The sequence below is a fragment of the Pecten maximus genome, chromosome 5 (genome assembly GCF_902652985.1).
Source record: "Pecten maximus chromosome 5, xPecMax1.1, whole genome shotgun sequence".
NCBI lineage: Eukaryota > Metazoa > Mollusca > Bivalvia > Pectinida > Pectinidae > Pecten > Pecten maximus.
This window is the reverse complement of record NC_047019.1, coordinates 22,367,704-22,392,455: the sequence shown is the minus strand read 5'-3', so window position 1 is coordinate 22,392,455 and position 24,752 is coordinate 22,367,704. Positions and strand designations below refer to the sequence as shown.

Sequence of the window (24,752 nt, the reverse complement as noted above, 5' to 3'; positions counted from 1 at the left end):
AAACCTTCAGTCATCTTCAACATCGATGCTCAGATGTTTCACTCAAATAATCAAATTTTAAGTCAATATCTCCATCATGGACCCTTTTAAAAATTACGTAACTTTTGAAAAAAAAAATGGATTTTAGGATTATAAGAAAACTACATATCTTCAATTTCAATGTCAATAGATGTTAAAATGGGTCAGTAAATTATCTGGGAAGATGTTGAGGATGCTGTATAAAAGGAGTAAGAAGATAGAGACAGTAGCAAAAACAAGGTTAGACTGCGGGAACAGGTGTGGCAGTGCGATACATGGCATACCCAAACTTGAACTTGTCCTCAATAGTGGCATACTCCCACAGATGGGCCATGATGGGTGCATCAGCCCTGTAGTAATTAAGATCTGCACATCAGTCTGGTGGCACCAATCATACCCTTACTTTGTCAACACTAGCCACACACCAATACCTACATATACTGAGTCTAGCTGTATATATGAAAAGCTACAAGTGATCATCCCTCACACAATACTGAACAAACAGCCATTTTAGAAGTACAAATTCTTAAATATATAAATAAATGTTGTCGAAAATTGTTAGATTAAAATTGATCCCCAAATGGTCCCATCTGACAAATCACTGTATCGTGCATTTCAAATTTCAATTGATGATTAATCCCAAAATATTTTATCGTCATTTTTTAAAAATAATTTAGACACAAACAGGGTGTTGTTTTACAATGTTTCCATAAATTGACAGGTGCCCATCCGATATATAGCTAAATGCATTACAGTTATGTTGATGGTGTTTTACGACACCATACCAACTTTTTCACACTTAGATACAGGTTTACAGGCACTTGTTAAGTTATGGGAACATCTTGAAACAGTATCTAGGTAATTAATATTAACTGTTCCATAAATAAAGGACCATGATATATATCATAATAGTAATAAAAATATAATACAATTAATTAAACTTTACCAACCTTGTAAAACATCTGACTAATATCACTTTATAACACCATGAAATACTATCACTAACTGTTCAAAACAACAACTTACTGCTGTACACACTATCTTTACACACAATACAAAATCTACTGGACAATTTTGCACAAAAACTGCCAATCACTATTTAAACCTTGTGTTTTCCAAAACAGCTAAAATTCAAAATCATTTTGTTGGTGCGACCTATCATAACTGTCAAGGAATTTTCATTTTCATCTTTAACCTTCAGCAAAATCCTGTACATTTCTTTTGGCTCAAATATAATTCCTTGTACAAAATCAGATTAAATCACCATCATTGTATGTCACACTAAAGCTTTTCAATGCGGGTCTTGCTATGTATCAAATCCTTCCCTTAGCTAAAGTTTGGTCTAGGCTCATTTTCCTGAACAAAACAGAAATTTGGTTTTTCCTGAATTAAGAGGACACATACTGCAAACATGCTGGACTTCTGTTACTAGTGTTTTGTTTACATCACCGTCAGCAAATTAATAATAAAAGAGAAAATCTGATACGCAAAACCTATTAATAAAAGTGACAAGGTGTTATGATCTTAATCTGACGGTACAATATAATTAAGAATCAAGTACCTGTACAATGTATTAATAAATGTAGACTCTGTTCCAACACATTTGACATCACTAACTATCCACTATTTTTTTTTTTTTTAACAGATCAGGTTACCTGGTATACCATGCAACACGTACAGGATCCAGTATAAATACCAGGGTAGTCACACTTGCCATACCATCTAATTGTTTTTATAAAGTGAGAGCAATCAATAACAAAAACAATTCTTGCAAAAAAAGTATTTTTTACCATTTATATGCAAGTGAACAACAATGTTCAAAAACAATTTCCAAGCCATGCAGCAGCGCAACATCAAGTATATGATAGGCAGATGTACACACAGGCATGAACAGATGACAGTTTATCATTATATAGAACAGAGTAGGGATATACCACTGCATGGTCATGTGATTGGTCAGAGAAAGGAAATTACCCAGTAATACTCAAAGCGAAATATATACATTGTATTACAAAATAACAACTGAATATTGAAAAATGGACAAGAATTGCCTGTTAATTATAATTTACTTATTATTAAGGGACGTAACATATCTTTGTGACTTGATGTTGGTACCAAAGTGTGAAGTCTTCATCATCACATTTCTAAATAATGTAGCATGTGTAAGTTGCACAGTAATGGTAAGATATTGTATTTCTTCAGTTTTCAATCTTTCATATTGCGTAAATGTATCAAGAGGCCCAAAATGCTTGTATCTTTCGCCTGCTTCTAATGCAAATTTGAAGTTGATCTAGATCATTTATGCAGATATTAAGCTGATAACACATGTACTACTTTATTCAAATATCTGGTTAGGCTAATTTTATTCATTTAAATTAATTTTGTAGCCTTTTATTCGAGCATACTACTGGCCCAATAGCAGGTGTCATGTTTCTTGATCATTGAGAAATCGTTGTTTATTTGACCCCTGTGACCTTGAATGAAGGTCAAGGTCAATGATCTAAACAAACTTGTTAGCCCTTCACCCCAGCATACTACAAGCCCAATATCAGGTCTTTATGTTCCTTGGTTACTAAGAAGTCATTTAAAGACTTAGCATATTTGACCACTGTGAATATAGGTCATGGTGATTCATTTGAACAAACTTGGTAGCCCTTCATCCAAGCAAGCTACAGGCCCAATATCAGGTCTCTGGGCCTGTTGGTTATTGAGAAGAAATTGTTTGAACAGTTGACACCTAACGGATGGATGGACATGTACATTGCCCCACACATAGCTCCTCAGGCAGGTGAGCAAAACAAAGTGTGTGTGTAAAGGGAAGGGTACCGGTAGACTAAGTATCAAATATGACATATAAATGCTCTGTGTTTGATGAGAATGTCAATGATCTTAGGGTGAACATCCTGGACTTTCATTCTATATAAAAATTAACAACATTCGGTCATAGACAGATAAAACTTGATATGTGTAAATTGTAACAGCTGGAGCTGGCAACCATTGAAAAGAAATTTTGACTCAAGGAATGGATGGACACCTGCATTACAGCTCACTTTGATCTGTGTGACAGGTGATCTAGAACATTGAAAGGACTTACATTGAACAGCAACATTAAACATTTCTACAGAAAATGAAACTAAAGTCTGATATGGATGATGCATGTACATTGTATAAGTAGTATGTTACAAGAAACAAGAGGCCCAATGGGCCTGTATCGCTCACCTGGCTCTACAGCAACATTGAAGTTGATTGAGGTCATTTCTAAAGATACTATGTTGATTACCTCCTTATTCAAAAGTTAGCGAGTTTTATTCGTATTAATAAATTTTCTAGTCCTTCATTCCAGCATTCTATTGGCCTAATATCAGGTCTTGCAGGCTCTGCAAAATTATTGTTCACAGATTTAAGCCGATTTCACCCCTGTGACCTTCAATGTAAGTCAAGGTCATTTATTTGAACAAAATTGGTAGCCCTTCAACCTAGCATGTAAAAAGCCTAATATCAAGTCCCTGGGCCTCTTGGTTATTGAGAAGAAGTTGTTTGAAGATTGTAGCCTATTTGACCCATGTGACCTTGAATGAAGGTAAAGGTCATTTATTTGAACAAATTTTGTAGCCCTTCACCCCAGCATGCTACAGGCCCAATATCAAGTCCCTGGGCCTCTTGGTTATTGAGAAGAAGTCGTTTGAAGATTATAGCCTATTTGACCCATGTGACCTTGAATGAAGGTCAAGGTCAATTATTTGAACAAACTTTGTAGCCCTTCACCCTAGCATGCTACAGGCCCAATATCAAGGCCCTGGGCCTCTTGGTTATTGAGAAGAAGTCGTTTGAAGATTATAGCCTATTTGACCCATGTGACCTTGAATGAAGGTCAAGGTCATTTATTTCAAAAAACTTTGTAGCCCTTCACCCAAGCATGCTACAGGCCCAATATCAAGTCCCTGGGCCTCTTGGTTATTGAGAAGAAGTCGTTTGAAGATTATAGCCTATTTGACCCAATTGACCTTGAATGAAGGTCAAGGTCAATTATTTGAACAAAGTTTGTAGCCCTCCACCCCAGAATGCTACAGGCCCAATATCAAGTCCCTGGGCCTCTTGGTTATTGAGAAGAAGTCGTTTGAAGATTATAGCCTATTTGACCCATGTGACCTTGAATTGAAGGCCAAGGTCATTTATTTGAACAAACTTTGTAGCCCTCCACCCCAGCATGCTACAGGCCCAATATCAAGTCCCTGGGCCTCTTGGTTATTGAGAAGAAGTCGTTTGAAGATTATAGCCTATTTGACTCATGTGACCTTGAATGAAGGTCAAGGTCATTTATTTGAACAAACTTTGTCGCTCTTCACCCCAGCATGCCACAGGCCCAATATCAAGGCCCTGGGCCTCTTGGTTATTGAGAAGAAGTCGTTTGAAGATTATAGACTATTTGACTCATGTGACCTCGAATGAAGGTCAAGGTCATTTATTTGAACAAACTTTGTCGCTCTTCACCCCAGCATGCCACAGGCCCAATATCAAGTCCCTGGGCCTTTTGGTTATTGAGAAGAAGTTGTTTGAATGAAAAAGTTGACGCCGGACGGCCGGACGGCCGGCCGGACGCCGCACCACGGCATAAGCTCACTTGCCCTTCGGGCAGGTGAGCTAAACATCAATATAAACGTATGGGTATCAGAATGGAGCGACATACAGACAACAGAATGTGAGTATGGGTAAGAAATTGTATATCAACAGAGAACTGTAATTCACACAGTAATTTCATAGTGTTAATGTTGTAAGTCACATGTAGTCTAAATTTGTGAAAACAAGTATTTCTAGTCAAGATGATCTGTAACAGACAACCCATCAGCAAATATCTTCCATGCATGCGCAGCCCTTTAACATTGAAATAATATTTTCTTTTCACCCATCTGTATTTGTTCTGTAATTGCCTTTTTTTGGTTTTAAGAAATTTTGTACTTTGTACTTTTTCAATGAATTCAAATTTCCAATAAAAAGTATTTTAGATTCCTTTATTTTTACATGAAAAAGAAACAGGCGCTGGATATGGATTCTGATAGAGGTATGGGTTCTCACACCAAGGTCTGAATGCTGCCAACATTGTAATGTATACAAAGTCAAGTCAATCTGGTCGAAAAGAGGTACAGAACATGTGTGACCAAAAGACAGTATATATATGACTAGCAGAATTTTTTCATTGGTCAATATATATATTAAATACAAAATATTACAATATAATGACCCATGACTTTAATATGAATTTTCTAACCAAGAAATGACAGATATTACTCAGCAATATCACATTTATTAATGTTCATGGGGATGATATTGATGACATATTAATCTGTAGTTCGCTTAAATCTGTTTTTATAAAATCAATGAAGTTTGGAAATAAGAATAAAATGAAATGTGTCATTATAGTTCAACTATCAATTGAAGGAAAAAAAACAGCAAAAGTTTTAGATTTCAATTTTTCATCAATTATTAAATGTTCTGACAGTAAACAAACTTGGCGAGACACAAACAAATCTCATGTACTACAATCTAAAGACACGAAATCTACGACAACAATTGTTTCACATTTATATAATGAGGAAAAAGGCAAAATGATCACAGATTTATTATGGTAACATGCATAATGTATAATTACAATAATATTTGAGAATGATTTGTTAAGTTAAAGTCTACCAGTTATTTACAGTTACAGATATACATGTATTTATTAAACCTTTATAATCCTGATAATTAAGAGATTAGTAATGAATTTTAAATACACTGAAAAGAATTAATAAATTTAATCTGATAAAGTAATATCATTGATTATACATGTACACATATATGGTATATCTTTCATGTCAGATCTTTAAAGAAAATGCAATACACTTTGGAATTACTTATTCAGAAGATACAACTTTAAATAATAGTGATATATACAATTGTTTGCCAATGACAATACAAATTTTTTGATAATTTCTTAAGAGTACTCCGATAGCAATGAATGAGAATCAAGAAAAACTTTGACTTCAGGAACAATTTTAAATTAGAATATATATTATTGTAGCCAGACCACATCAAACTCACCAAATTTTCAAGTAGACATGTATATATAGATATTAAACAATGGGCCCATGTACCTAACCCCTTAATGAGTTCTGAAATACATATTGATAGTTGATGTTTTTGCTTTCAAATTAAGAATTTAACACATTTGACTAGTGTGGCCTTGAATGTAGGTCAAGGTCATTCAAATGAACAAGCTTTTCAGTCTATTATCCAAGCATGCCACTGTCCCAATGCTATGAACCTGGGCCTCTTGGTTATTTAGAAGATTTTAACACATTTGACCTCTGTGACCTTGAAAGTGCATCAAGATAATTCACTTGAACAGCTTTGGTATCATGACTATGGGTCTCTTGGTTAATCCTTAATACCAGCATCAAGAATGAGAATTGATAGAAATAAAGTGATAAAGGGAGACTAAAAGTAAAATGACTTAGCTGTTGTAATGATCTACTTGAAAACAGGTGACAGTAAGTGCTGATCTGGCAGTACAGCATGATACAATATACCGATAGAGTATACTAAATAATCTAATATCAGGTGGAAACACTTACCAGGAATGTTCTGCATTGAAACCAATCTGTAAAGAAAGCAAGCAATTATGAAATCAATAGAATGATAAAATAGAGAAGGGAAGTTACAATGGTCTGGAAATGAAGTACAGATGTTATCAGGTAAATACCTGTCAAGAAACTTCTGTCAAACCTGGTTATCTCAATTTCCCACAACTCAAAGACCCTGCTGAACTCAAAGTAAATATTCAGCTATGTAACATAACCTGGTTACCTCGAATACTCTCAACATCTCAACATTTTTTGTGACTTTGAGATAAGGAGGTTCAAAAGTACTGTAATACAAGCATGGTGGTTTTATTTTACCAATATTATTGAAGCAGGGATCATCTTTGAAATCAAACACTGAATTGTAATCATACATTTTACCTACAAAATTTGACATGTCATCACCTATTTTATCTTCAAACCACTGTTATGTTTGTCTAGAAATGGTAACTAGAATTCCAGCAGATAGTGGCAGGCAAGTGATTGTTAGAAGTGACCATGGATATAAACAATGACAACTTATGATGACAATACACAAAGGAGATATTTCACATTACGACATTTTACTCTCACAAATTAGTTTATTGTATCATACAGGCTGATATGTTAAATGTGTTTGTATATACATAATGTTGTGTGTATAAACTGATATGTTTTCCTGTATTGAATGTATCTGTATATATATTGTGTGTCTAAAGTAATGTATTTACCTGTATTAGATGTGTTTACCATTGCTCCAGTGTGATACCTCAGTATACAGCTGTTATTATAGATGCTGTTAATATATAGATTAGAGTAGGTAATTGCTGAAGGCCCTGTCACATCATAAAGGCTACACAGGCTTGTTGTATTTAGAGATTTTGCAACACACAGTATACTTTCTGCTGGTGGGCCGAGATTTGGGGAACTTTCACATGGACCTGGCATGTTGGACATCTGGTACCTGTGTGATATTTGTGTGTGCTTCATGTGTCCTGCATGCCAAGTGCATGAGAGCTTCTAGACAGGTTTGTGTATGCTACCGGCCATGTACAAGCAATGCAGACAATTTGCATGCCAGTTGCGTGATATCTGAGTGAGAGTTACCTCAAAGGTGCGAGGGTATATAAAAATGCAGGTCAAGTGGAAAGGTCCTTATTCCCCTGTCACCATGAGCTGGTTGTCCAACACAAATCATCTGTGTCTCTCTGGACACAACCACGCCCGGGTCTATCATCTAGTGGTACTCCTACTCTATCCCCTTCTTCTTCTGTTGCAATGCAGCATGTCTTGTTAGCCGTCATGTATAGAGGTCCTCTATTTTCAAAGCCAAACTGACATCTGATTCAGAAGTAATTCTTTTGAGAAGACTATATATGGGGTTCTCACTGAATGCCAGCAAATTGTACGCAGCCATCCCTCAGATTATATTAACACCAGGAAGGTAGTGACCTGTTCTTCAACGTGCCCTCACTTTCTTCGTATAGTTTGGTCCATGCCCCCAGTAATAGCAGGCCACATGCAGGTTGGCAGTACCAACAACGTTCCTTACTAGCAAAACACATGTGTCATGCCTGCAGCTGACATGCGCTGGCCAAACATGGCCACATGTCCTGGACTCAATCTACTTTCTTCAAGCGGGTAAACTGACTCTGAGTTGCAGCTGCTATGAGCCTACTATTGGTGTTCTGTGTGGACCTCTGCAGGTAAACTCCAGGAATTACATACCCAGAGTAAGTTTTGAGCGTATTTAAAATTTGGCTTAGACATCTCGGTCTTCTGTGTGCACCGGCAGACAAGTATGAATGAAATCCTTCAAGATAATGCCAGGTATGGGACATCTGCGAGGAGCTCCTGTTAGTAAAAATTGCCCAATGCAAGCATGCAAGGCCTGCCAAGAACTGTGTGGAAAGGCCTTTAATAAATCTACGAAGCCGAAAACCTGCTGTTTAATATAAGCAGGTAGCAATATGATGAGTATAGATATGTAGTATGACAAGTGTGTGTTATCTATGTTATATATGTAGTGCAAAATAATCATATATCATATATATATATATATAGATTTAAATTTATTGACATCATATGAAGACAAGTGTTCAACTGACATAGCTACATTGTGTAATGTTTTATTAATACTGAGGACTCTAGATCTGTGAGTTTGTTTAGTGATCTATTCTCTAAAAGTATTTGCTGTATAATGATATGAAATTAACTGAAGGTAGTATTATAACAATATACATGTACATAGCTGTTATAAAGCTATGTCCAGGTCACAAATCCATACCACATTATATATACATGTAACTCTAACTTGTTTAATTTTTGTTAAAGAAAGTTTATATTTCTTACATAAAACAGGACAAACTGATTTGGGATTCTACAGAAATTATGATGATACTACCTAAATGAACCAATACAACTTAAGTGACAACCTTACCCTTCCATTGGACAGTACAACCAGAGTGAATGATTTGTCAAACCATCTGTCATAGCCCTTCCCATGCAGCATGGAGCGTCCAAATCGGTCCATCTTAGTAGAGTCATTCTAAAAATAAATCACCCTGATATTTTAATTCACATCACTTTAAAGTATACATATGTATTATTTCATTACTACATGGTATATAATTTCATCCTTTCAATAAAATACATACACAAGTTAGTAAATGTATACAGTACTAAACACCAGGCAGATTGTCAAAGCTATATTGTAGTACCTGGAACTTTTCACAAGCCCTGATATAAAATCTGTTGGTCTTCAGTACCAGACTAATGGAACTGTATACATAATTCAGTAGCTTTTTTTTAATGACATGTTAAGTTCATAAAAAAAATTATGGACTTACACTTTATATAATTATATAAGTTAAAGATATTAAAATATGAACTTGTAATTTTAAAACCATGTAAAGTGAAGCGCAGAAATATGTAATCTGACTTTATCAGTTATCCAAAAGCTCCAATCCATCATTAAAAAATCTAGAGATGACCATAAGTGCATAAAATAATTTTAGAGGTGCTGACACTTAATATGTTATATACACAATAATCAACTTTATTCCAAGAGAACATACAATAACAACCACTTATTTATTTCACATATTATATGTATATAATACTAAAGTATATTAACTACATACAGATACTTTTCTTAATTATTTTTTTTTTGAAATTTGTAAAAAGAAGAAAAATTGCAATAATACCACAATGTTTCTGATTTAATGAAGAAAACTGCAGATTTGACTTAAAACGTATAGTCTACCATTAATTGGCAGACTGAAAAACAGAACATTATTGTAATACTATAACTTCTTGGTACACAGGTGTCTGTGGCTGATACAAGTGGATTCTGTACATGTGTCTGTTACACAATGACTGAGTTATTAATACCATTAGGTAAATGAAAGAATGGTCATCAAAAGCATGGTCTATAGAGTTGGAGAAATATAATTATATAAGAATCTAACTTAAAGTTTCATTCTTAAAAATAAACAGTTTTCACTGATTTCATGAGCCGTTGAATATAAACCTAGCATTCTTTCTGCTGACAGAGCTACAGGCACAACACAACATACACAAACAGTAGATGTATATAAAAATGAACAAAAATAAAGCAAACTTTGGTGGTGCAGTAAAGTGTATGACAATGGGATCTTAACTTTCCCATGATTGTATATGGTTATACAGTCAACAAAAAAATCTACTTATAAGCAAGTTTACCTAGTATCATTGATTTCACAAATGCTTTTTTTTTTTTTTTTTTTAAATCTTATTTCATCCATGTACCAGTAATTTTACTAACTATAGTAATATCACACTTTTCTCATTATACATAATGTATTGCAGTAAGCAAATGCTACAGACCCTGTAAGTTAGGAAAGCTCTACATTTATACTCTGAGGCAGCAACCATTTACCGAAGCAAAGTGTTAGTACATGTACTGGTAAATATAGGTAGATCTAACAATGTATCCAGCTATAGCCAGGTCTACATTTGATTTACCTGACTGTATTAGTAGTATGTATACCACTACCCATTCATTATACTACATAGTTTAGATTACTAAGTTAAACTTGACTCTACATGTTAAGAAGAAAAGTTTTCCCCAAACCCAACAAGACACAGTCACATTTTTTGTTACAGTTTATAACAAATATCTTTTTTCCCCTACAAATTGATATATAAAAAATATCCCTGTGTCTCTGAAAGACAACAATCTTGAAATCTCAACTATTTCGATACAATTTCCAACAATTCAAATTATCTATCACAGCCCTTTATATGGTACACTTAAAAGGAATGCAGATCAGTTTTGTTTTCCCAACACCAAATACTTTTCCAATTTAAAATATCAGTTATTTAAATTTGGTTTTAACAAGCATTTTCATTAGCTTAAAAATTAAGGTTATCAGCCATAACATGAAAAATGATGTCACCAATTGTTATGTTGCTTTTGATTGGTTGATACAACACGTAATAATTTTCAACAGAAAAAAGTTCACCAGTAAAAGTGGCTTTCCTCCGGGATTGTGTCTAGTTAATTAAATCATAAGGATTAACTTAAATACATTTTAATACCCCTGGGGAGGGGGTAAACTTTTCTATAGCTTAAAGAGGGAAATAACATTTTTGACTATCATTTGTTTGATTTATAAATATGAAGGTACACATATTACACAAAAAAAAACAACAGAGTGTACCTAATCATTAACTTCTTTGCGGTTTATTTAGAGTACACTAGATTTATTGTCTTAAAATAGCTCCATAACATCAAAAATATATTCATGAGAAGTAAACCCTTAAATGTCTTGACACAATACATAAATAAACCTTCATGAATGGGTACTAGACAGAATAATATGTTACATACGTGAGAAGAATGATTTAAAACTTAATAATTAAGATGTACATGTAATATGTTTGAATGCAACTGTTAGATACCCAAAGAATTCGGGAAAAGGCATGCAACTATACATTATCACCATATACAATATTTACAGAAGAACTTTACTAAGTCATGCACAATCTATTCTGGTGGTACTGTTTACAGTATTTACCTGTGTATCTAGTAATCCCACCTACCAACAAATCAAGTAATCAAATACTGTTCAGTAAACTTTACCTACTAAGAAATCAAGTAAGTAATCAAATACTGTTTACTTAGTGAATTTACCTGAATCACATTAGAGAATATTTAGTTTACCTAAATTTACCTACCAAAATATAAAAAGTAATTAGCAATCAGATACTGTTTACTTATTATATATTTCAATCTAGTCAGGAACAGCATCAGAAACGTGGTGTTATTTGAAACAAAATTTAAGTCAGTTGTGCAGAGTCTACAAAGACCAAAGTTATCTTCTTCTCCATTTCGAAGGTACACTGAAGATGATGTATACCTAAGCAAGTATGAACCAGGTATGATCTTACCGTTGGTGATATTCTGGTGGAAATAAGTCTGCTATAGGTGAATGTTAGCAACAAAAACTTGATAACAAATTAAAGTAGACAGAACACGAGATAACATTTAAAAGTCTACTTCATTGAAAGGAAATGCATTTCCCCATCCCATATAGTTTGAAACTTCGATAACATGATTTATATCACCCAATAGTGTGAAAACCTAAGGTAACAGATAATAACCAAACACTAATGTTGCCTAAAGAATATGATGTTAGTCATGGTAAAGACATTGACTTTAATATCAAAATAATAGATTTAATTCAAAGGTTATTTTATTTTGACATCTAACAGCTATCAATGATCACTTACAGCATCAAAATCCTGTGGCTCATCATCCAGGGACAAGAAGAATGCAGCCTGAAAATCAAACATCAAAATGTTAATGAGAAATAATTTGCTTCAACTATTGAAACAGTCAATTTTGTGTATGCAAGACAGATTTTTAAGATGATCAAAAATTATTTTCTAAATTCTAAAAGATACTTTTTAAATGCTAAAAGATACTTTCTAAATTCTAAAAGATACTAACTGATCAGTGTGCCAATTTAATTTCTTTACAATAATCTATGATTAGTTCTGCTTGAAACTATGTTAGAATTCAAGTGTAATGTCATATTAACACTATCATGGTCAGTGTGTTTGAGACACTCTTGTTATTCTAATAGCTGACAAATAACAGATTTCGGAAATTTGATTTCATCATTCCAGACTGAATGTTACATTAGATTTTCTACATTATGATGCTTATTTCAAGAGATTATTGAGTATCAACTGATATTCTGAAGACTTAATAATCAATGTCCTAGTAAAAACTTATTATATAAATCTAAGCAAATAACAGATATTTTTGAAAATGTTAATCTAATAACCTAGGTACATCATGTTATATCCTGACAGTAGCTACATTTATGTGTCAGCTCAGTCTTGTCTGCGGTACCTTTTCTATAGCATCAAGAGAGGCCTTGTTTTTGCCTTTGGAGAAGTATTCTGTGCGAGCTTTAGCCCATGGCACACGGTCTCCTGCAGTCAGGGCAGCAAGATGTTCCTCCCCTGGCGCTGGCTCTGACTGGTCATCTATGATATTTTGGATGGAACTGGAACACATTACAATATATATACATATATTACAAAGATCTAGTGTTTCAATAGATTAGCATAGAGCTGTAGCCTGGTATCTCCTTAACCCAGATTCACAAGGAACATAGTCCATTCCACTAAACCTGCCAGGTGTTTTGATTGTTACTAATTAATCTTACTTGTATTTTGGAATTTCTTTTTTTCAGATCAGCTGATTTGAATAAAAAGAAGTTTTGTTTTTCATGTAATTCAAATTTTCCTTATTTTCTTGTACAATGTCAATTAAAAAAAAATATCCTCTTCTGTCCATGGTTTGCTTTTACCTCTGTACAAGTTATGAACTAAATTCTATGTTTGTCAACCCTATAAAACAAAATCTAGGTGTTATACACGAAGAAGAATGAAGAATTGTGGAAATGGGTTTACACATCCTAGTTCATAATTATGTGCTATTTTCATAATCTCAGAATGTTGAAAAACCAAATTATATTGAATCAAAACCAAATGTAGGGGACCCTCAAATATATGAATAAGACCTAATATACAACATGCCAGCTTGGTATTAAAACAACTTCTAAACAACCTGGTCTATAACACTGGGAGTGAACGTAGAGAGTATGTATGCCTTCTGTGTATTGTTGTGTATTTGTGTTGTTTATATTATGTACATGTATGTTTTGTTTTAAACAGATGAGTCATGTGACTCAAGGTAATAAAGAACATGAATATAGACTAAAGTGATTGTCTGACTTTGACTTGAGAACAGTTGATAGTTATTGACACTTACACCTCTAGTTCACATGGTTTGAGCAGCCTGCCTCGCTGGTAGATATACATCTTAAAGTACCGCCCTCTACAGTATACAGCTATGTGTTGACTGTCCTTCATGTACACAAGCTTGTCTGTCAATAAGAAAAATCTGTCATCAATATTTCCCACAAATTTGAAGAAAAACATGAATCCAAAATCACACTCCTAGCTGTTAATCTTGCAATAAAGTACATTCAGGTTATTTTTACATGTGAATACCTGGTACATGTAATTATTTTTATAAAGAGTTTCCATGAAAAGATCTTTTAAAAAAGCCCACCACATTTTTATATGATATGGTCATTTGATGGCAGAAGCATGACAATCATTCATTTTTTTCTGGTACCATGACATAGAGCCTGTGCTTATTTTACCTTTTTCAATGCCTGGTATCCTTGTTGTCTGAAACTGTCGCTCATACTGATTTGAACATAGGGGAATCGTTCTGTTTAGTAGGATCTGAAATAAAAATAGTTCGAATACAAACAGCACATAAGGCAAATATATAATCTGGAGATTATTTGAAAATTCTTTGCTTTACCTTAAAACCTTTAAAATTGTTATAAAAATCCCAGAAAAAAACTAAGTGTATTAATTAAGAGCTACACTTAGCTTGACAATGCTATTTTGTATACCAGGTACTTGTAACCTACCGGATTGAGTTGTTCAGTGTCCACTTCTCGTCTGTACAACAGCATGGCATGGATAACATTAGCTGCTCTGGCTGCCTGGATCTTAGTAGGGTGGACAAGTACTGCATCCTGAAATATTTAAAAGATATATTTTACTTTGATGTGAGCTATGTCAACAATGCCATGTTGATTAATGTATACTATTTACATTTCAATGGAAACACAGATTTATATATTCAGTCAGTCTAATATCTTAACTATTTTGGTTCTGACTTTATATCAAGATGAACATGTAGATGAATCATTAGCTAAATTGATATATTTTCCAAACTGAATTTCAAAAAGATTTGATTTAAACATGTATTACTTCCTTAAAAACAGAACAGGACAAAGTAATTTATCTCAAAATGCCAGGAGACCTTATAGTATACTGTATATAGTTAATAGTAAGTTGCAATCCCATCCAATAGAATACATTAAACATTTCCCCCTGACATCATACATGGTATATCTCCAGTCCATTCTTAGAAATACAATGAAGTGACCTTGAAATTAGGAACACATATATTTCTTATGCAGATCTGCATACAGTGGAAAGTATATCGCTATAAGAAATTTTATTTAAATACAACATCCAAAAACTGTTACGACAACCCTCACGTTGAGAAAGGGGAGGAAAATCATAAACAATTATACAGTTTTAAGTGGAAAACCTGCAATACTTACAATTCCATAGAAGTTACTGTTGACCATGATAGGTGATCGTCCACTCAAGTAGACATATTCCTCCCACCAATCAGAGATCTGTAACACATGTACAGCAACAAGACATACTATATAGATACAACAATATTTTGGCAGATAGGTAAGGAGGATTTTACTTTATTTCATTAATTTACTATTATTTTTTGTACAATAGAAATTCATTTTCTTACAGGTATATGTAAATTAGGTATAATATGATGTTAAATGTTGATGTGAATTCTATCATGAATACACTTAAAACTGTGATCTAATACTAAGCATCGATGACGTCTCAATCATTCAAGGAAGCAAACTTGAAACAAACCATAAAACACCATCAATTCACTGGGAAATAGCTATGTGTAATACACCATGTATATGCTGACACTCACATAATATGCTGACACTCACATAATTATCAAATATGACAAACTTATACAGATACCTGTTAAAAGTATGCTGCAACATTTGTATATATTAAAAACTAAACAAGATACAAAGTGAGGAGCTTGTATAAGTTTCATAATATCGATATGTTATTCATTTACTTACATAGTTGGTTGACCACCAAGACTTCAGATGCAAATAGCGGTTGAGTTTAGGACCTAGTCCTTTGAGGAAATCCTTGGCTAGTCCTTCCATTCGACTGTATTTTTCGTCATCCATCAAGGGACGGACTGACTTCAAATACTAACAACAGATAATGAAGTAAATGGATTACAATTCATCCGACAGAATATTTTTGTTTCACAGCTTCTCTGCCAATCAAAACCAAAACAATCCTAAGCTGATTCTAAGCAAATTATTCAGCATTTTCATTGCCTCTTTATAATTAGATGCATCTTTAAAAACAGCAAAGAATGATATATATAATAACAGGAAACCTATGAAAGAAATCAATTAAAATGACAACACAAAATTTAATAATCATATATACAGAATCAAAATAATCATTCACATGATTTAATTCATATTTAATGCTTTCTACCAGGAAATTCAATCTTACCCTATCGATAGTGTCACTGACTCGGGGAACACTGATTTTGGGCAGAGCACTTTGATAACTCATCAACAGTGGTTTCTTCCCACCAAACAACATAACCATTCCCTGAAACATAAAAGTATTCACACAATACTCATTTTTTCATGTTACATTATAAAATGTGACATTGCAGGAGCATTATGATCACATTTGGATTGCGATATAAAATTGTGCAACATAACACTTTATAATATAATGTACTTAATTCATGTAAGAGCATCAGTAATGAAATATCAGTAGTTGACTTGGACACAGTCAACATTATATAGAAGTCATAGAAGTTAGAGTTATAGAATTAAATAGTGGTGCTAGGTATTACAGAATTTGACATTATATTACCATCCATAGCTTGGTACGGAGGGACAATGGTCCACGGGGCTCGTACATCCAGCCGTGGTAGTGAAGCAGCATCTTTAGTGTGTATTTCATCACATTGGCCTTGGCCACCCATAACAGTGTTGAGAACAGGATACAGCTGCAGTACAGGCTCATGACAGCCGACCCATCCCGTACCCTACAGGGGAGACAACAATGTTATAAACAGTGACTGAGGTCAACACATTCCCGTACCCTACAGGGGAGACAACAATGTTATAAACAGTGACTGAGGTCGACACATCCCGTACCCTACAGGGGAGACAACAATGTTATTAATAGTGACTGAGGTCAACACATCCCGTACCCTACAGGGGAGACAACAATGTTATAAACAGTGACTGAAGTTGACACATCCCGTACCCTACAGGGGAGACAACAACGTTATAAACAGTGACTGAGGTCAACACATCCCGTACCCTACAGGGGAGACAACAATGTTATAAACAGTGACTGAGGTCAACACATCCCGTACCCTACAGGGAGACAACAATGTTATAAACAGTGACTGAGGTCAACACACCCCGTACCCTACAGGGGAGACAACAATGTTATAAACAGTAACTAAGGTCAACACATCCCGTACCCTACAGGGGAGACAACAATGTTATAAACAGTGACTGAGGTCGACACATCCCATACCCTACAGGGGAGACAACAATGTTATAAACAGTGACTGAGGTCAACACATCCCATACCCTACAGGGGAGACAACAATGCTATAAACAGTGACTGAAGTTGACACATCCCGTACCCTACAGGGAGACAACAATGTTATAAACAGTGACTGAGGTCAACACATCCCGTACCCTACAGGGGAGACAACAATGTTATAAACAGTGACTGAGGTCAACACATCCCATACCCTACAGGGGAGACAACAATGTTATAAACAGTGACTGAAGTTGACACATCCCGTACCCTACAGGGGAGACAACAACGTTATAAACAGTGACTGAGGTCGACACATCCCATACCCTACAGGGGAGACAACAATGTTATAAACAGTGACTGAGGTCAACACATCCCGTACCCTACAGGGGAGACAACAATGTTATAAACAGTGACTGAGGTCAACACATCCCATACCCTACAGGGGAGACAACAATGTTATAAGCAGTGACTGAGGTCAACACATCCCATACCCTACAGGGAGACAACAATGTTATAAACAGTGACTGAGGTCAACACATCCCGTACCCTACAGGGGAGACAACAATGTTATAAACAGTGACTGAGGTCAACACATCCCGTACCCTACAGGGGAGACAACGATGTTATAAACAGTGACTGAGGTCAACACATCCCGTACCCTACAGGGGAGACAACAATGTTATTAATAGTGACTGAGGTCAACACATCCCGTACCCTACAGGGGAGACAACGATGTTATAAACAGTGACTGAGGTCAACACATCCCGTACCCTACAGGGGAGACAACAATGTTATAAACAGTGACTGAGGTCAACACATCCCGTACCCTACAGGGGAGACAACAATGTTATAAACAGTGACTGAGGTCAACACATCCCGTACCCTACAGGGGAGACAACAATGTTATAAACAGTGGCTCGGATCAAATCAATCAATATGTCAGACAATTCCATACCCTACAAGGAAGACAAAGTATGAGTTTGAATTTGAGTCAATCATGAATAAACAGAGACCGAGTTTGAGTAGATCTTGTGTAAAAAAGTGACTGAGTTTGACTCTATCCATATAAGCAGACACTAAATTAGAGTTGATTCTGTATAAACTGACTTAGGTTGAATTGAGTCCATCCAATATAAAACATGAATGAGTTTGAGTCTATCCCATATTAACAGGTTACATCCTACAATGGGGTCAAGAATGATATAATACTGACTGATGGATTGGCACCTAAAAGTATAGGGCCAGATAGTCTGTCAATGATAAACCTGGTAGATATAGAATAACTTAGATATTAACATATATATATAAAGTACACCATCTTATAACCTACAAGCTTAAGCTTAAGGCTAATCTAAGGACTGAAATGCATTTCCTTACAAGTTGTTGCTGTCCAATCTGCAGGTTTTACCTTAAGCTTTTTTTAAGTTTATACATTTTTTAACTATTAAGTTAAATAACACACCTTCATATTAACCTGCAGCTGTATGAGTACTTTAAATGATTAACACTGTAATGAATATGTAACTGTCATACCACAAGGTATAAGCCGTCATTTATTCAATTATTGGAAAGGTTTTACTGTTATATATTACATTTACTGGCCATTAACTAAAGGCTGCTTATAATTACAGCAACATATACATATGTAAAGCATTGTCAAACAATCTGACATCAGATAACGCACAGTATCCAATAAGTTAATATATACAAAATTTATATATATAATAATATAAGGCCAGTATTTCATTTAAATTTAAGTAATGGCTAATTAATGCATATTTATGATCCACAACTATTGCCTTGTTAAGATGTACATATAGATAAAATATATTTCTTATTGAATGTATTTAACCTACATAATATCTACTGGAGTCTGAGATCCTAATTTATTTTTTCAATAAACGTGTAAGCAATTCAATGTTAATACCAAGTAACTAGGCTCCATTAAAACAAAATACAATGATATAAATATAGCAATTTCAGACAATGCCAAGTCTCTGTTCCTGATTATCCATAACTATATATAACCACCACAAATTTGATATGTGTAAGTCAATATTTTATCATTGCGATTTCTAGGGTCAATATTTCTATTAACAAATCTCTGATTTACTTCAATGAAACATAAGGCATGAAATGCTGTCTCCCTAACTCAGTTCATTGCTTTTCTTATGTTCCATCTTGTTTTAGTGCTAAAACAACATAATTTCATATATGTATGAAAAACAATTGATATCTATCTGTGTCTAAACTCACCAAGGTATATGAGTCTGCATCCATCCTATAAGTCCAAATGATATATCGTATCCAGCTAGTTGTGTTCCCAGTACTATTGTAGCAATGAAAAGCCAACTCATGGGGGTTGCAGGGTACACACCATTCTTAAACTGGTTCTGTAAACAATTGGAATTCTATATAAGAATCAGTTCAGAAATCATCCAAGTCTTACTGTACATGCATTGAATACCTCATTTCACACCACAAACAAAACCAAGGTGTATTTATTTAATTTTATCTATGTTTTCTGTCCCATCTCATGTAATGTCATCATTTGCAACTCAATCTGCTGCTTTAAATTAATTCCTTTTTTGACAAAGGAAAATGGTTTAAAATTTGGATACTGGCTGTCCAGATTACTAAGACTGAATAAAATGCTTTTAAAACAAAAAATACACATTATCATATGTCTCCCCTGTTCCACTTTAAGTTTAAAGCAAACTCCAAAATTCACTGCAATTTTCTAAACAAATGGGTTGGAATTTTTTATTCATAATTTTAAGTGATTTTAGATTGCATCTCATTTCTAGATCAGTCACATATAGTAATATATTTTACCGTATAATTCCCTAAAACAAATCTCTGTATGTGTCTAGCTGACATGACATAGGACAAAGTCCAAACAAGTACATATAACTGTTAATACAGGCTGTAGTACTACTGGTAGATATAGAGCAGATTTTAAAGTGACAACAAAGGGGTGTTTTGACTTGGTAAAATGCCAGCCTTCCTTTTCAAACAAGTTGGCATTCTAACTTCTAAAACCAAATGAATAACACAGGGTCTGAAGATTGATTATAACAAACCTCATATACATGTTTAAAAAACATCTGTAAACAAAACATTAAATCCATGTTCAATACCAAGGTTATGTATGTTGGTTTTCTGCCTGTACTGCTAACATAATTTGTGTTATATAATTAGTTATCTTAAGTTTATATTTTTCTTCTACTCTATACATCAAATGTGATAGGTGTAATTATAGTACAAATTTTTTTATATAATCTTAATTTAGTTGTTATCCTTATAACATATACTGTAGTATCGACCTTTGACTATTTCCCTATATTTAGCTACTAAATTTTTGTCTTGGGACAAATAAAGACAACATATTGACATTTTCTACAATAACACTGCTCAACCACAATATCAAGATTTGGCCAACTCTACTAAACTCTAAAAAACAAGACACATTATTATCATGAAATAGCTGCAATGAACGATGCATTATAAATTGATTTATGACATAAACTGTTATTTATAGAGTACAAGTATGAATACATGTAACTGGACATGGTTCATTGGTTGTACATATAACTCCAAGACCAGGTTTTTCTTATGGATGTTTTCAAGGTGTGTGTAAATTATCTCACAGACTTGTGCTCAATGTGCTGTGATGTTATTATATCTTTAATGATTTTTTTTCTCAGCTTTAAAAATACACATGATGTATATGGTACAGAGAAAACATTTTGGTTCAATTGGATTTTTATCTCTCTGTCTTTATAGATGTATATATGTAACCAAATAGAATAACAAGTGCAATCAATGATTGCGAAAGCTCACCAGCCGCAGCAATCACACTATGCATTCAATTTTTATGTATGTATAAATATAAGCATGTCATTTTGAAATTGTACGTCACATAATATCGCTCCTAGACCTCTAATGGATGTATAAACCAAATTAGAAGGGTGTGAGAGCATAATTTTGGAATTACCCCAAAACTTTAAAGTGGATTTTGGTGAAAAAAAGTTAAGTTTACAAAATGGTAAAATGCGAAAAAATCACAAATTGTTTCTGCCTGATTTTGCCATAACTTTACTACTAGACCTCTAATGAATGCATTAACCATATTAGAAGGGTGTGTGTGAGGTGTATACTTTTGGACTTAGAAGCTTTCCAAAAACTGATCCCAAAAACTTTAAAGTTTTGGGGTGGGACGCCAATGCAGATGCCGGGGTGACAGCATTAGGTCTCCGTTACTCGTAACCGTTGAGCTAAAAATACTTTTATCATTGAATAATCGTAAATGTACATGTGAAACCTGTTATATATGTGTATGTATAGTTTGAAGGATAGGCCTTTTATACATGTACATGTATATATAATTGCAGTACTAGTGATTACAAAGTTTTTAATGTTCTTTGAATAAACCTCTTAACTATTTTCTAAAAAACATATTCCACACATGTAGAAGAATTTAAATGATAACCTGTCTGGTAACTTGTGACACCATTTTAATAAATGAATCTCTACTGAGTGTACCATGTATAAAGCAGCCCTACTAAGTCATGTCTACATCAAAAGAGTATGTTTATTTCCATCTATAATGACCATCTATATTTTAATTAGATTGATTTCCCCCCCTGGCATTTAATAAATTAGTAACTATATCAGTAAGAAATATCTTATTGTGATATTAATATTACTGAGGTCACATCCACTAATCAACCTGGTACAAAAAATCCATGTAAGTATACCATCAAAGTATGTCAATAGGTCATAACGGCACATAAAGATAGGTCAAGTCTTCACATGTTGTAACCATTGCCATTTGGACTTTTTGTCCAAAAAACAGGACAATAATACAATGACCCTCATCCATCATTCTAATGGTCCACTAATATTACCTTCTTATAATTTATGTCAATGTTAATCCATTTATATGAGTATTGTATAGGTTGTAGCTTTATACTAATGTTCAGTATATAATGTTTGTGTGTGCTGTATATTAGAATTACTACTAGATTCACAGAATGAAAAGTCTGTTTGGTATATCTACATGTAAGCTAAAAGTCTCTGGTAATTTCATAATTAACGGATGTCATGAAATGAAAATGAACACTTGATTACTTGATACACAGGTATACATCAGTGGAACAAACAGTGATCATGAGGTCCTACAAAGGTCAGACAGCCCGAGGCCATGTCAGCTTGATTAGCCTGTTCTTTCTCAAGCTATGGTTCAGTTATTACCTTGGCTCTTCCTATACGCTTTTTCCAGGACCGGACACCACTCTTCCACACTGCCTTGAGAGCCTCATGGTTGAGATTCACATCAATTCCTTCTTGAGTTACGGAGAAGGAGAAGGCTACAGCAGAGTGAGCCTCAGCCATCCTTAAAGATAACTATAGACTGCTCACCTGTAAATACACATGATATATAAATACAGACCACACACCTTTAAAGTGGATGGGTTGCTATATATATATATACAAACATAAATATAAACAAACCACAGCACACCTTTAGTACATCTATATATACACAAACATACCCTGGTGTGTGTACAGCTTTGTATATATACCAGGTAATATCTGCTAAAATTCCAAGTTGATCATTACTCAGTAATTTTGAGTAAATTGCTTCCAATCAGAAGTGAAAAGCCATCCTAAATCTGTTATTTTAAAGCCCTTATTATCATACATTGTCTGTAATTTACAACAATAAACATTAACAATATTTATACATATATAGTAACTTATAAATACAGGTATTATTTGATTTACCTGTTCACAAAACTAAGACACAAATCATCATCATCATCATCATCATCATCATATTTGATATAAATTCACAAAACATAGTCTGCATAGTATAAAAAACATAAACCAACCAATAAAGAAATGTATATATCTTAAAAGGAAAAATAAATAGTTTTATTTTGGTACATGCATTTCAATAAATTCCCAGAAAAAAAAAAATATTTAGATGTAATTACAGCTTATTAACAATAGGTGGAAAATTTAGATATGCACTTATATATATACATTGCAAAATCAATGAACCAGGCACATTCAAGAGAAAGAGACCCAATGCATAGATGTCATGCTGACAGATTATATAATTACCCCCAGTAGGTCCCAGCTGTATTGACATGGGTCTTAATAACCAGGTCCCATATGTACTATTGGGCTCTTTATTCCCTTGTAACCATGGTCCTATCCATAATCTTCAAGTTGCTTTATTTTTTATCTATTATTCATATATTGCAACATCAATAGAAATAGCAGGATGTTATCATCCTCTTAATTTGTTTTTCTGGGAAGACCAAATGCCTCATTCAGTGCTCCAAAACATCATTATCACGCCCTTTATAACTCAAGTATTATAACCAATGCAAGCGTTTCCTAGCCATCCTCTAATGTAACACTACATTCATTTGACAGATAAACAAGAGTACTGGAGCATAACATGTGCTGTCAGAACAGGTGTTGCATGTACACAAACAGCAATGTACAATTTTAATAGCATAGTCTATTAAATGATTAGAAATGTAATTCATGTATCAACAGGAACCAATATCTATCTACATTTAACCAAACTCTTTTCTGGACAAAAATTCACCACTATCAATTAGATACATACAATACTGGGAATATAGATATAATGTTATAATTTATATACATGTACTGTATTTACAAACATACCTGTCCCTGTAGATGCATACATTGATTGGTTGGAGAGTTAATCATTACTGTTATGTAATAATGCATGTTAAATGAATGTTTATAGTATTGATAATCTGCCAATTAATCTTTATTGTTTTAACCAGTACAAAATACAAATTTGTTCTGATCCTGAGAAATGAATCAATTCTATTTTTATCTAGATTTCATAAAGATACTTTTCTCTATAAATAGTTTAATTGTATTCACATTCTTGCATGGTTATATATATATAATTACACATCACTGATTTTCATGTCCAATTTTAAAATCCAATTTTCATATTTATCAAACAATTTGAGTCCTAACTTACATAATTATACAACTGCAGTACATGTTGTAAATATAATGTATCCTCTTTTTTTTTTTAGAATTTCTTGTAAAGTCTCAAGCTATAATGCACCTAAGAAATCATTCTCAGTTTTGCTTTTTATACACATTTCTATTAGCTAGGATATCCACTTGAAATGAAACTTGAATTTATAGTTAATCAGCATATATATGAAAACTTCTAGTTTGAAGCTGAATATTGTATAAATTTACAAGATCATTATTTAGAACAAGTAATGATAAAATACATGTTGAAGAATGTTGGTAAAATCACATTAT

The 24,752-nt window shown here is 33.8% G+C and overlaps 1 protein-coding gene across 5 annotated transcripts in view; it reads right to left on the bottom strand.

The window, feature by feature from the left end:
• LOC117327527 (carnitine O-palmitoyltransferase 1, liver isoform-like) overlaps positions 1-24,752 on the bottom strand; it is a 39,978-nt gene that overhangs the window by 9,847 nt on the left and 5,379 nt on the right. For 2 of the 5 annotated variants that reach the window (XM_033884569.1, XM_033884570.1), the window contains exons 2-16: positions 22,671-22,838; positions 19,671-19,807; positions 16,725-16,899; positions 16,350-16,451; positions 15,896-16,033; positions 15,326-15,403; positions 14,621-14,728; positions 14,342-14,426; positions 13,945-14,059; positions 13,018-13,174; positions 12,390-12,437; positions 11,675-11,695; positions 9,055-9,162; positions 6,630-6,655; positions 303-368 (exon numbers count right to left, since the gene is read on the bottom strand). In XM_033884569.1, coding sequence (XP_033740460.1) covers positions 303-368; positions 6,630-6,655; positions 9,055-9,162; positions 11,675-11,695; positions 12,390-12,437; positions 13,018-13,174; positions 13,945-14,059; positions 14,342-14,426; positions 14,621-14,728; positions 15,326-15,403; positions 15,896-16,033; positions 16,350-16,451; positions 16,725-16,899; positions 19,671-19,807; positions 22,671-22,811 — 1,505 coding nt within the window. In that variant the 5' untranslated portion in view covers positions 22,812-22,838. The remainder of the gene's footprint in view (positions 1-302; positions 369-6,629; positions 6,656-9,054; positions 9,163-11,674; positions 11,696-12,389; positions 12,438-13,017; positions 13,175-13,944; positions 14,060-14,341; positions 14,427-14,620; positions 14,729-15,325; positions 15,404-15,895; positions 16,034-16,349; positions 16,452-16,724; positions 16,900-19,670; positions 19,808-22,670; positions 22,839-24,752) is intronic. The other 3 variants (XM_033884571.1, XM_033884572.1, XM_033884573.1) reach the window with 3 other exon arrangements.